At 37.0% G+C, this 15,288-nt stretch overlaps 1 protein-coding gene across 1 annotated transcript in view; it reads left to right on the forward strand.

Annotated features, from left to right (window-relative positions):
* lepr (leptin receptor) overlaps positions 1 to 15,288 on the forward strand; it is a 37,002-nt gene that overhangs the window by 3,518 nt on the left and 18,196 nt on the right. The window contains exons 2-8 of the mRNA XM_061883712.1: positions 2,075 to 2,130; positions 2,909 to 2,961; positions 4,706 to 4,930; positions 9,280 to 9,409; positions 9,806 to 9,990; positions 10,079 to 10,224; positions 13,183 to 13,324. Coding sequence (XP_061739696.1) covers positions 2,129 to 2,130; positions 2,909 to 2,961; positions 4,706 to 4,930; positions 9,280 to 9,409; positions 9,806 to 9,990; positions 10,079 to 10,224; positions 13,183 to 13,324 — 883 coding nt within the window. The 5' untranslated portion in view covers positions 2,075 to 2,128. The remainder of the gene's footprint in view (positions 1 to 2,074; positions 2,131 to 2,908; positions 2,962 to 4,705; positions 4,931 to 9,279; positions 9,410 to 9,805; positions 9,991 to 10,078; positions 10,225 to 13,182; positions 13,325 to 15,288) is intronic.

A 15,288-nucleotide genomic window follows, 5' to 3' on the forward strand; every position in this document is an offset into this window, starting at 1 on the left:
ATACTTTAAGATTTATTTAAATGAAAAGTGCGTAACAAATAAAAGCTAGTGTTTATTATTTCTGGCGAGATTTGCCGCATACACTGTTCAGCAATCCTTGAACGCACCGTAAAACTAGGACGATTGATCTGTTCTTAGAGAGCAGGTTCAATGTGCACAGTAGAATAGTTAAGTTCAGGGGTCGGGAAACTTTTGGACTGAAAAAGCCAAATATTTCAAAATGTATTTCCGTGAGAGCCATATAATACTACTAAATGCGTGGATTTTCAAGTAAGACCAACATTTGTAGAGTATAATAAGTTTCTTATTCTTTTTAAAAACAATGTTATTCCAAAGCTAACCAATAATAAATATAATACTTCTTACCATTAATGCGACTTCTTGAACAGGTGAAAATGGATGGTTGGTTTAAAATGCATAAGGAATGTTTTATAATTTGAACGTTATTTTTAGCACTGTGATTACCAGCGGAATTATTCATTACTTATCATGTTTAGCAATGTCAGCTAAGATTTATCTGAGAGCCAGATGGAGTCATCAAAAGAGCCACATCTGGCTCTAGAGCCTTAGGTTCCCTACCCCTGGTTTAGTTGCTCAGACAGCAATGTTTTTTTTTTATAAGCCTTGATTGGTGTGTGTAATTTCTTTATGGAGAAAGACATTAGTGCCTCTTGTTTTCATGTTAGCATTCAAGCTTGTAAGCTGGCGCTCGTCCCTCCGTGAGTTTGTCAAAGTTGCAATTATCAATCACGGTTTTTCCAGAATTGTTTGATTTAAAACATTAACATCTGGAGTTTTACCACTGTTATCATTAATAACGTTGATCATTAAATCCCTAAAAATGTTTAATCGCCACATGCTATTATATTATTATTGCTCTTTCCTTTTATTTATCATATTGTATGCCAACAAACCGATTAAACAAATGCTTTGCAATAATTGGCCAAGGTGACAAGAAGGTATTAAAGTTCAGCTATTTCAGAATATACATTTCGAAAGGGGTTTCAATGACAAAAACATGTTTTTTGCATCAAATAATATTGAGTTCAGAGGAAATGCATTTGCATGCAGTACAATTTTTTTCTGTCAAAAATGAAACATTCAGCAAAAATTATGAAATACCCTTATAGACATGCCTTTCTGCGGGCCACATCTCTTTAGGTTTTACACCTCTGATGTAGCCCATGTTTACATGTCTGTTTGGAACAAGTATAGCTAAATAACCGTGGAACCTTTTTATTTAAATATACATGCATTTGTGATGTCCTGCAGTGTTTCTCTATGCTGATGATGGCTTGTTTTTATTATTTGCTCTGAATGTTCCAGTTTCTGTTTACAAAGCATTGTGCTACACGAACATCAGACGTCGTCGCCATAGTCACAGTTCACGCGGCTGTTTTTCCACTTTGGTTCTGCTCTCACTAATCAATGAATTAATTCATCCAGTACATGTGCTCCTCAGCTGCTGTGATGTTATAGGATACCGCGTAACTGCCTCTGGTCTTTTCTGAGACCAAAACAAGCAAATAGGTCTTCCAAATGTGTTGATGAAATGTGAGAGTAAAGTCTTAATTACTAGAATGAAGGTAAAATATGACTTGGGTTGGGGGGGGGGGTACAATTGTGTGAAAAATGCGATAGATTTTGAGAAAAAAATTTGCCAAGAAGAAAGTAATTATTTTGAATGCATGATATTGTAATATTAGGTAGGAAAGTCTACATTTTGTGAACAAGCATCATAAACAGTACTTGCTTTAAGATGGGGGCTGTTGTAAATTGTCATACTATGTTATATTAGCTTATGTTATAAGCTTATTAAATTACCTTATCTATTTTCATAGCAGGTCTTGTAATTGAATTTATTTTTTTCAGTGTGGCCCTAATGCCACTTTGTATTTTAAATGGGCAAATACTGTAGTCGCTGGTCTTTTTTTTTTTTCATCTCAATATTTTTTTTCAAAAGGATGCATGTTGATGATAATGACCTACATTATAACGAGAGGGTTTTTTTTTTTTAAACCAATTTTCACATTTACGGACATTAACCAATCAACATCTGTTTGTGTTTTTCCAGCATCAAAAGCCAGGAAGATTTCAACACAGCCATGCCCACCCTTTGAATGTTACAATGTAAGTTTTTTTTTTTGCTTGTACTCCTCTGCAAAAATTATATATTCTTAGTTAAAATTAACTGAGTGAGAAAACTGTGCATTGACTACAGAGGGCAGCATCAAACAATCAACTACACCAAACGCAGCTTTTTAAGGCAAGTCCTCTTGTTAGTCTGGTTGATTGATTGAAACTTTTATTAGTAGATTGCACAGTACAGTACATATTCCGTACAATTGACCACAAAATGGTAACATCCGAATAAGTTTTTCAACTGGTTTGTCCACGTTAATCAATTCATGGTAGTCATTGAGTAACTCATGCAAAGATTAGTCTATGTAAATAATAGTACTGTAAATCCGCCACAAATAGGAAAACAATTCACTAAAGTATAAAAAGCAGGAACTATACTTATTCACAGTTTTGTTGTTTCAGGCTAATTATTCACTGATTGGTATATGTGATGAGAATAACAACATGGTAATGGTAAACAGCATATCTATGAACATCACACATCAAAATTCTGCCCTCTTCTGGTTCACAATTATTTTTTAACAGTACCTCATGTTCACTCATCCATCCATCCATTTTCTACCGCTTATTCCCTTGTCCAGGGTGTACCCTGCCTTCCGCCCGATTGTAGCTGAGATAGGCGCCAGCGCCCCCCGCGACCCCGAAAGGGAATAAGCGATAGAAGCATGTTCACTCAGTATGCGGATAATTTGCATTTACTGTATGCTCATCTCTTATACTGCAGAATTATGAGTCTATGTCACGTATCCGTTTTTTACCCCTACAGGGGTCAATCTGGGATGTTGTCTCTCCTCGTTGGTGTTTTCCTGGTATTCAGTGGTGAGTTCCACCTACAGCTATGATTTCTCAGCATCCCTGAAAACATTTTCTCATGTGGGTTAGCTAGGCCTGGGACATACAGGACTGTCTCAGAAAATTAGAATATTGTGATAAAGTCCTTTATTTTCTGTAATGCAACTAAAAACATGAAAATGTCATACATTCTGGATTCATTACACATCGACTGAAATATTGCAAGCCTTTTATTATTTTAATATTTCTGATTATGGCATACAGCTTAAGAAAACTAAAAAATCCTATCTCAAAAAATTAGAATATTTCCTCAGACCAAGTAAAAAAAAAAAAAGATTTATAACAGCAAAACAAAATCAAACATTTGAAAATGTCATTTGGTTGGGAATCCTTTTGCACGGATTACTGCATCAATGCGGAGTAGCATGTAGGCAATCGGCCAGTGGCATTGCTGAGGTGTTATGGATGCCCAGGAGGCTTCAATAGCGGCCATTAGCTCATTTGCATTATTAGGCCTGGTGTCTTTCAGCTTCTTCTTCACAATAACCCACACATTCTCTATGAGGTTCAGGTCAGGGGAGTTGGCAGGCCAATGGAGGACAGTAATGCCATGGTCAGTACACAAGTTACTGCTGGTTTTGGCACTGTGGACAAGTGCCAGATCATGCTGGGAAATTAAATCATCATCTCCATAGAGCTTTACACCTAGTGTGTGTGTGACAATCATTGGTACTTTAACTTTAACTTTAGAACAATAGCAACCTTCAATCTGTCTTAACACTTTAATGTTTCACTTTCTCTTTCAGTATGATTGCCTTGTACAACCTTTCCATGTTTCTTGTACTTTGTCCAGATTTGACACACAACTGACTGAAAAATCTCCATTTTTTTCAAAATGTTGTGATTATTTGAGAAGTTTGATAATCCTCTCCTTTGTTTCAATTGGTCTCTCATGGTGGTACCATGATTCCCTTTTATCCACCTGGTGCAACAGCTCTCCAAGGTGTGAAAACTCCTTTTAACTACAGACTAATAAACAAATGTAATCTGTTGCAGGTGTTATCTTTAGAAATTAAAATTTACAGAGCCATAATTTATCCCTAAGAAGTGAGTGATTCTATTTTTCCACTGTGCTTGATTTTAAAAGGAAACTTTTACGGACTACAACAATTCATTTTCTTGATTTCTTTTAGTATTTCTTGAAGCCAGAACATTGCCATTTGAAAATACTATATTTTTAAGTCATGTCTGTTTTCTGCTTTTTTTCTACAAAATTTAACAATTAAACAACTGAATAAACATCCTTCTAGCCTGGTAAGTCCATATTTTGTGCCAGCGGTTGTAGTTAACGTTGGCTGTTCATTCACTGTAACATAACGTAGTATAAAGTCATGTAATAACACTGAACAAAACACTGGACAGTGCAATTCCTTTATTGACACATGCAGTATTACAAGAGGTTTCCCTAGTTGAGGAAACAATTAAATGCAAAACAACACCTGGATGTTTGTTGTCTCTTTGACAAGTTAAAAAAAAAAAACACGACTATCATGTGAAACAAAAGCCATTTAAATCCTAATACTGTACGGGAAATGTTCAATCACATTTCACGACCGAATGACATTGTTTACTTTAATGCCATACTAATGCAGACATAAACCATTGTAGAAAAGCAACTCCAACTGACCAATTACTGTGAAAATGATTGCATGACAATTCTACCTGTCATGCAGTACAGCCTTTGCTAAGCTCTCTGTTTCTATGTGACTAGGCACTTTGTGTCGGGAGCCTGGGGAAGAAGTAGGTTTCTCTGCTGGTGCTCTTGACTTGCCATGGCAGGACCAACTGTGCTGTGACTCAGCCTCAGCGCCAGAGGGGCAGGAGGACGGCACGCCTGCACCTGAGACAAACCGTTCCGTGTCAAACCTCCCACGACATCCTAACTGCTACTACAAAAGCACGGCTACAGGCTCAGGCCTACATAAGACCTCTGGAGGTAAATGTCTTTGCTGATGATTAATCTTATTATGAGTTTGCTACATATTCATCATTGTCATAAACTTTGTTGCAAGATTTGCTAAAGCTAATGACTAAATATCGTATTTTTCGGACTATAAGTCGCAGTTTTTTTCATAGTTTGGCTGGGGTTGTGACATATACTCCGGAGCGACTTATGTGTGAAATTATTAACACATTACCGTAAAATATCAAATAATAATATTTATCTCATTCGCGGAAGAGACGAAGAAAATGTCAGCAATCGTCACACAGACGTCAGTAATCGTCACACACACGTCAACCAATAAGAATTCGGCGGGGGAGGGTCATGGCAAAAGTGCATTGTGGGTCATTGAATGCTAACTGCTATATGCTAAATGCTACTGCTGTAGCTATTAAAATGGATCATTTCATCGTTGGCGGTAACTTATAAAAACTGAAAAGAGCTGAAAAAATTTGACCGAAAAGGAGATCATGTACTGCAGATTACAAGCTGGACGTAGTGAAATATGCAGTAGAAAACGACAAGAGGAAGCGGCGCATACCTTTGAAGTTGGCAGAGTTGTTTAGAAGTGACACCGAGGAAGAAAATTTAATCGGATTTATTGATTAGGAGTGACAGATTGTTTGGTAAACGTATAGCATATTCTATATGTTATAGTTATTTGAATGACTCTTACCATAATATGTTACGTTAACATACCAGGCACGATTTATGCGTCATATAACGTGCACTTATTCAGCCTGTTGTTCACTATTCTTTATTTATTTTAAATAGCCTTTCAAATGTCTATTCTTGGTGTTGGATTTTATCAAATACATTTCCCCCAAAATGCGACATATACTCCAGTGCGACGTATATATGTTTTTTTTTTCTTTATTATGCATTTTCGGCCGGTGCGATGTATACTTCGAAGCGACTTATAATCCGAAACATACGGTAATTAATATTGCTTATTAATGAGATTATGTTTTGTTGAAAACATAATCTTTCTACTTGACACAAGTTCAATATTTAGCATGGATACAGGTGGAAATCTGACATTGACATTTTTGGCCAACAGCTGGTAGTGCAGTGGTTCACATAGCAGGCTTTAGTTTAAATACCCCTTTGATGTGCTGCACAATCCAGTTCTTTCCATCCATCTATGGCCTGCCACAAATAAATTTAAGGAACATAGAATCATACCAATAGATTTGGCCCTACCGGTTACAAACTCTCTCTTAAACACATTATAGTGGGACTGCCCGTGAAATTAGTTTAGATGGTATCGTAACACTGCTTCTTAACTCACCTTACACGCACCTGGTCTGCCAGAGAATACAAGGATGTGGCAGGAGTTATCAGTGTTGCCAACTTACATGGTTTTGTTGCTGTATTTGGCGAGTATTCTAACCCAACAATGTTTTGGTTTTTTTCATAAAAAAATCTAGCAACTTTTACTGGTCTATTAGACTCCTTTGGAGATTTTAATATGAAAGCACGTGTCGCTCTTCTCAACAAGAAGTGGGTTTCCCCATCTGACTTAAAAAAAAAAAACTCAATAAAAAGAAATTTCATTCATACTTATAAACATATTTGTTTCGGTTATCATAATTTTGTTAATTTGTTACACATGTCATGGCAATAATAAAAAAAATACTACTCCAGCTTCCTCCCACCTCCAAAGACATGCACCTGGGGATAGGTTGATTGGCAACACTAAATTGGCCCTAGTGTGTGAACGTGAGTGTAAAAGTTGTCTGTCTATCTGTGTTGGCCCTGTGATGAGGAGGCGGCTTGTCCGTGGTGTACACCGCCTTCCGCCCGAATGCAGCTGAGATAGGCTCCAGCAACCCCGAAAGGGACAAGCGGTAGAAAATGGATGAATGGACAACATGACATTATCATCGCAGTGCTGTGCGGATCACTGCGATCCCTTGTAATTGACTGCCAGTTAGTTGAGGTTGTAGTCTACTTTTCACTCAACTCTTGGTCTTGAAGTGACCCTGGACTGGATAAGAAGTGTTGGGAATTAATGGGTGGATGAGATTTTCAGCGTTTTCTTTGATTCCCTGCTGAATTATGCATTAATCATGATGACAAATTCCAGCTTATAAGAAGATCTGTTTGGCCTAAAGCTTGGTGCTAAATTTCAAAATGTACATGTACATGGTCACAGCAGACTCTTTTGGGGTGTTTACTTTTGTTGCTGTAATGATTCATTCTTGTTGACCTATTCAGTAGATGTCCAGCAACAGTCACTATCTAAAAGAACTGAGCTGTGACTGTAAAAAAAAAAAAAAAGCTGTGTGTGATGATGCAACTCCTGCTCATCACAGTAAACAGTGGAGACTTGGTGTGTCACGGCATCACGACTCAAGTCTACAGCACAATCAATTGTCTCTGACAACGATCACTGCCACAGTCTCATTACACTTCAATGGCTTTTCCTCCAGCGTTTCCTGCAGCCACAAATCAGTTGATCATAAGGGTGATCATAAGGCTGTGATCATGACAATGATCACATTCTGTAGCACTACTCAGGTTTTTGTGAGGGTAGAAATAAGTTGGTTACAAAGTGATTGTGTCATAAAAAATTGCTGTTGCCGTATAGAATACTGAACCTCAAGGAAGATTTTATTTAGTTAGCTGCAGTACTCAAAACAATAATGAACTGCTAATCCCCCTGTAGCTTCATGTCCAATCAAAGCTAATTAGTATAAGAAGATAAAATGCTTAGAATTGTGCCTCGAGGTTGCCTTTTGACGTCACATCTCGTGTCAGATCAAGGACCACATCCTGTTTAAAGGTTCAGAAGATTCTGTCAGTTCACTTTGTCCTTCTCAGATTAATTGCAAGCAAACGCACTTTCTTTTACAGGCTTAGTTGTGAATCTGAAGCAAGCCCTAAACATTAAGATGATTTAGATGATGTAGTAGTTGCATTTTGTATTAAAAAAGTATAGCTCTAGGGGTATCCCGATCCGATATTGATATCAGTCCGATAAATAAACAATAAATCAATCAATCAATTTCCTCCAAGAAGCATACAATGTTGGTCTTTGTTTTTATTTTAGTGAGGTAATTGTTAATTATTTACTAATTAAAAATCAGTACAAGCGGTGGCAAATGGATGGATGCATGGAATTTACAAAAGGTAAACATGGTATAGGCTACAAGGAACGACACAACAGCTAGACGTATATAATAGGTGTCCTTAACTAAACCATATTGCACTCAGAGTATCAAATAATTATAGTTGCATATTACTTACCTTGTCTCCAATGCAGAAGCATATTAGAAAGTATCCAATAACACATTTGTCCGCATCATTTCATTTATTGCGACATGAGCTTAACTTCATCAATAATTGTGACCAGTACGTGTCACCAAAACTAAACAAATACGGATGCATTTAATTTTAAAGACCACACAAGTCCATTCCAGACGGTTAATATTAAATAGGTTAGTGTTTGTTTGACAAATTTAACTAGATCAAGCATTTCTAACATTCCATACTACAGAATGATACAAATATGCATGATTCCTGCTAATATCATATCGGAATAATATCGGCCAATTCTTAAAGCTCTAATAATATTGGCATCGTATCGGAAATCAAAAAGTTGTTTTGGGACACCTCTATAAATCACATATTTAAAAATGACTTTATTTGCCAAAGCACCTTTATAAATCACATATTTAAAAATGACTTTATTTGCCAAAGCACCTCTATAAATCACATATTTAAAAATGACTTTATTTGCCGAAGCATTAAAACACAGAATATCTTCCATGTTTGTTTTTTGTTGCAGGACTTGGCTTTTTTCTCTGCACATTTACAGTAATTGACCTTGCTTTTGATTTTTGATTTTTTTTGGTAAAATTTTCATGTTATTCCAACATGTTACTTAGTGATACCTTCAAAAAAAAGACCAATATGCAGCATGGATAGGCTCCAGCTCCCCTCGACACAAGAAAGGGACAAACGGTAGAAAATGGATGGATGGATAGATGAATGATGAGAGGCTGGCTTTGTATAAAAAGGCTGCAATGTATGTATTAATGAATGAACATTTTGAAACAACTGTAAAATTATCCCCAAGGTGACCTATTTATCTTGGTACAGTGGAACCTAGATTTATGAACCCGTCTTTTTGCAAACTTTTCGGTTTGTGAACTGTATTCTCCCATTAATCATTTTCCAATGACATCACAAGTAATATTGCACTAAATTTGAAAATTTCCTATCTAATTCTGAACAGCTTTGAACTTCAAGCTATACATTCTTTCTCAGAAATTTGAACAAGATGTAACACTTAATTGGTGGTGTTTCAATCTTATGAGAATTATATTTCTTCACAGGCACTTGTTTGAACATGTGGTGCAGGATTGATGAAAACTGGGAAACTTTGATTTGTGATCTTGGGTCTCCAAGAACACTATCAGGCACGTTGAACGCCGCTCCTGTGGTGGTTAGCCTGCAGTGCTTTTTGTGAGTATGCTATTGTTGTTTCATTATTATCCCGTGTGTGTGTGCATGCATTGCTAATATAGCCATGTATCCTCCCCATGGAGCAGTAGAATTGAGGACACTTCAGATCGCAAAGGCTCTTGGCTATTTACTGCGGGCGGGATTAAGAGACCAATTTAAAATTGATTTTATTTGTTTGATTGTGCCTGTTGACCGTTCTGTGGTCACATAGCCTCATGTAATATTGTAATGGTATTTTATTACAGGTGCATCTGAATGTAATGGATGTTTTTAGTATTTAGCACCTCATTTTTTTTTATACCTGTGACTTTTCTGCAAAAAACATGTTTTTATTCAACTTCACTTTTAAAATAAGCCAACAAAAAAAAAGCTAATTATATTTTCTCAAATTTCCAGGTTTCAAAAAAATAATAATCTAGTCAACAGGACCATGGTATCTTTTACACCTGTTGTCTGTGAAGGAAATGATTCCTGCATGTGTTCAATTCCACTTGATACCACAAGTTTTGTTACTATGGTAACTGTCAACATCACTGGCTCTGAAGCGAAACCAGTTTTTCTCAATGCACCACCTCGACCTGGTAAGAAAGAACTATCTGTTTAAGTGTTTATGTCTAAGTGCTTGTTTTTTTGTTTGTTTTTAAATAATAATAATATTTTATCCGACAGTGAAACCCAGGCCTCCTGTCAACCTCTCACATTTCCACACCATCGAGCCAAGCCTGATTTTACAGTGGGACGAACCAGCAGACTATAATTCTGGCCCTTTAAGATATGAGGTCCGGTACTCAAACGTCACCAATCCGTCATGGCAGGTGAATACCAGGCTGTAGTACACTATGTTACACATTGTACTGTCACTTTACTGAAGCTGTACTAATCTCTCTTTTCTACTGCATAGCACCTAATCAGTTTAACACAGCTCTTACCAGCAAAAGCAAATACTTCCAAATGTTAGGCAGTACTATTTCTGGTTGCATGCATGTCGAATTGATGTTTGATGTCCTTTTTGGATGGACATATTAGTTATTTCCATGTCATTATAGCTCTGCAAATCCTTATGCCAAAAAGGAAGACCGTCATCACTTTGTTGTTTGGTTTTAGCACATCTTGACTGCTGTGTTTAGTGCAGCATGGTTAAACTAATAAGGCATACAATTTTGAAGTGAAAAATAAACTCTCCCAAAGCAAGGAGAGCCAATATTGTTCAGTGGAAAAGTGGCCCAGGTGGCTCTTGAATGTGTCATAATAACCAGCAGAGTGAAAGTCCGGAGCTTCTTTTAACTTTTTTTTTATATTAATAGTTGATGGACTGATAATGTAGTGGCGTACTACTCGTGCAGGCAGCGTGGGTCCTGTTCCCACGCAGTATACCTGTGAACAGTTGTTTGTCTGCACTCTCTATGCCCAATGATAAACTGGCAATCAGTCCAGCATGTGGTCATCTTTTTGCTCATTGTTAGCTGGCATAGGCTCCAGATAAGCAGCAGAAAAGTGTTCAATAGATGTTTCAAATCCCACTAATACCACATTTTAGTAGTACCTCAACTCAGCTTAATTGATTCTTAGACAGAGCTCTTAATTCAAAAAGCTTATATCTTAAATCAGTTAAAGTAATTGAAAATGTATTTAATTCAATTTACGGTAATTAGTGCTTGCCCCTCCAATACAATTTTAACATGTAAGATGCCTTTTAAAAACAATAAACAACTTTTAGATAAGGAATATTGTATAAAAACAATTCAATAGATTGTAGTACTAACAACGGCAGTAGTTTTATGAAGTAATTAAATAATAAAGTACAGCTTTTACCTTGGAGAGTGGACTTCTACTGTGTCTCCTTTTGTCAAACACATCGTCAGCAGCCTCTCTATATTTTCATGGATAAATGTTTGCAATTTACATTTTGTTTTAACATTTCTGGCTGGAGTTAGACTCACTCTGCTTCAATATGACAGTGATACGCTGGAACTGCTTTGTCAAGTTGGCGACATGTCTCGGTCATATTTTTGATTATTACTTTTTTTAATTCAATCACAATTAGCTGACTTTTCTTTTCAGCTCTGTCCTCCACACTCACTTCCTTCCTTCCAACGGTTGGAAAAACTTAGTTATGTCGATCTCTAGTGATAAGCTAATGCTAGCGAGTAAGATGGGATGTTTTGGGCAAATCTAACAGGGTTAATTTTTAAATTAGGTGAGCCAACTAATGGTAGAAATATTTGTAACTCAAATTTCTGCAGAGTGATAGCTCTTCTCTCAAAATAAAAGTTAGGGAAATGTTAATTTGAGCTCCCACTGTAAAACTATTTACGTTGTGACTAATGGCATGTAGCTGAGATGTTGGCTATTATAGTTTTACAAATATGTACCGTATTTTCCGGGCTATAGAGCGCCGGTATTTCAGCAGTACCCACCATTTATTAGAAGGAAAAAAATATTTTTCACATATATTAGCTGCACTGGACTATAGGCTGCAGATATTGACCGGTACAAATATTTTTTAAATGCTTATTTACAAACGGTGCATGTCACACGGCAGTAAAACAGCTGATTAAACAAAACAGAAGTCATCGTCATGGACCAACTATCTGCGGAAGCAAACTTTTTAATCAGCAAGAGAGACTCAACTCTACAGTGACGTTTTGGTGAATTTACAAAACTGAAACCATAAAAAAAGACTACCATTGTAAGTTAATAATACTGACACAGACACTTCTAAACGTGTAAGCATATTCGCTAATGCTAACAGCGCTAGCTTGATTACATTACGATAGCATGTACTAATATGCGTGAAAACACTCCTACATACATCACACAAGGGACGATTTAGTAACTGTGAATTATTCTTATTTTGTAAAACGTACAAGCGTTACTTGGCGTTGTGAATGGAGAATCATTTCGAGTAGAAACGCAATGCATGGTTTTACTTTCGGTTTAAGGCATGAAACATGAAGTACATTTTCAACCTGCAGAACCTGCTTTGAGTGAACTCGTCCAAAAGATGGCGCCATACTGTAGCACAGGCAAAAACGCATGTTTTCAGTGTGTCTCTGTCGGTGTAATATGAAAACCATATTTCTGAATACAAAACATGGCAGCTATCCATCCATCCATTTTCTACCGCTTATTCCCTTTCGGGGTCGCGGGGGGCGCTGGCGCCTATCTCAGCTAGCGAGGGAAAAGCCATTAATTAGCCGCACCACTTGACAAGCCGCAGGGTTCGAAGCATTAGAAAAAATTATGCGTCTTACAGTCCCAAAAATACTATATATGTTTTAAAGAATATCCATGTGGCCCCTCCACACCCTAAAATTTTTCTGTAGTCAGGCCTCAGTCGAAAAAGGTTGTTTACCCCTTTATTAACAAATAGAACTTCCTTTAGATGCAAATGAAGTAAGGATGAAGTGACGCACAAGACCCCACATGTTATTAATGCAGCAGGTCAACAGGTCGTCCCCTTTCAGCGTTTGCCTTTCATTGCTGTGTATTTATACAGTCTTACTGGCTGACAGGCAGTCTGGGCTTAAGCAGCCTCAGTATGTGTGTTTAGCATTCAGCATTGCACACCTACTGTTGTGCAAACATGCAGGAGGGAGGCTTGAGAGCCAATCAGTAGCATGTTTTTTTTTTAACTTTTTGCCATCTGCATTTTATAATCTTTGAAAGTACATTTACTCATAAAAAATGGGCATATAAATGCATATATGGAAATAAATTTTCTACTTCTAATACAATGTGGCTGTTTACTGACCCGTCCGTCCTGCCTGCAGGTGGTTTCTACAGGCCAGGATCGCAAGCTGATTCTGGATCTGAAGCCCAAAGTCAACTACATTATGCAAATTCACTGCTCGGCCCTTAATGACCCTCCCCTGTGGAGCAACTGGAGTGAACCGTACAACATCTACCTTGACAGTAAGGAACACTTCCGAGTTTTTTATCATTATTTTCTTTCCTCAGTCATCAAGCCTGTTGCAGATATACAGTCGCGATCAAAAGTTTACATACGCTTGTAAAGAACATAATGTCATGGCTGTCTCGAGTTTCCAATACTTTCTACAACTCTTATTTTTTTGTGATACAGTGATTGAAGCACATACTTGTTTGTTACAAAAAAATATTCATGAAGTTTGGTTCTTTTATGAATTTATTATGGGTGTACTAAATATGTGACCAAATCTGCTGGGTCAAAAGTATACATACAGCAATGTTAATATTTGGTTACATGTCCTTTGGCAAGTTTCACTGCAATAAGGCACTTTTGGTAGCCATCCACAAGCTTCTGGCAAGGAGAAGAGGTGAGGCCTTTAATCCTAGGCACACCATCCCACCTTCAAGCATGGTGGTGGTAGTATTATGCTCTGGGCCTGTTTTGCTGCCAATTGAACTGGTGCTTTAAATGGGACAATTAAAAAGGAGGATTACCTCCAAATTCTTCAGGACAACCTAAAATCATCGTCCCAGAGGTTGGGTCTCTGGTGCAGTTGGGTGTTCCAACAGGACAATGACCCCGAACACACATCAAAAGTGGTAAAGAAATGGCTAAATCAGGCTAGAATTAAGGTTTTAGAATGGCCTTCCCAAAGTCCTGACTTAAACGTGTGGACAATGCTGAAGAAACAAGTCCATGTAAGAAAACCAACACATTAAGCTGAACTGCACCAATTATGTCAAGAGGGTTTGTCAAAAATTCAACCAGAATCTTGTGGATGGCTACAAAAAGTGCCTTTTTGGAGTGAAACTTGCCAGGGGACGTGTAACCAAATATTAACAATGCTGTATGTATACTTTTGACCCAGCAGATGTGGTCACATTTTCAGTGGACTCATAATAAATTCATAAAAGAACCAAACTTCATGAATGTTTTTTGTGACCAAAAAGTATGTGTTCCAATCACTCTATCACAAAAAAAAGAGTTGTAGAAAGTATTGGAAACTCAAGGCAGCCATGACATTATGTTCTTTACAAATGTATGTAAACTTTTGATCGCGACTGTATGCACCATGTATTATTAGCATGTGTTAGGTTGATTAAAAGCTTGTATTTATTCATTCAGTGCCTTAATTAGATAACCTACTAGATGTGTAGATTAAAGATCTATGTGTTTAATTACTACTTTGCAAATCTTCTAAAGCAGGGGTTTCCAAAGTGGCTGCTGGGGGCCATTTTCGGCTCGGGGCTAGTTTTAGTGGCCCTCGCCTTGCGAAAATTGTATGTATTTTTTTATTAATGAGGTATATTAGTTATAACACTAACAACTATGTGTCACTTACAACAGGAAAGCTAAGTAAACAATGTTTTTTTCATTTTTCAGTCGTGGCCGTCGGTAGAAAAACTTTGGAAACCCAGTTCTAAAGCATCTTCCAGTGACAATGATACAATTTATGTTCAACTTTCTTTGTTATAACTGAGATTTTAAAGTAGAAGTTAGTGCTATTACTATACACTCCCAGAACCCAAATAATCTGTTCCAAAAGACTTCGTCCTTTGATTTGCTTGAATTTCAAGTCAATTTTACCATAAAAATTTAATAAATAAAACGTAAACGCTGTTTAGGTGATTTTAAAAATTAAGTCATACCAATGGTAAGATAAAAGTAATAACAAAATGTAAAGGCTCATTATATTCAGACATTGATCCGTAAATAACCAAGGTTTTATCGAAATAATCATATGACAGTTATGAGTGGAAATGTACCAGAATTAAAAATCAAGTTAAATCTTGTAAATTTCATTTATACAGCACCAATTCTCAACAGACTATCTAAAGGACAGGTCTACAACCACACTCATACATTTAGTGAAAATCAAGTGAACCTCCCAGTAACAAAGCACTTGGCATTGAGGAAAGCAAAAAACCTCAAAAACAAGTTTTCAGTC

This window comes from Nerophis ophidion, linkage group LG22 (genome assembly GCF_033978795.1).
Source record: "Nerophis ophidion isolate RoL-2023_Sa linkage group LG22, RoL_Noph_v1.0, whole genome shotgun sequence".
NCBI lineage: Eukaryota > Metazoa > Chordata > Actinopteri > Syngnathiformes > Syngnathidae > Nerophis > Nerophis ophidion.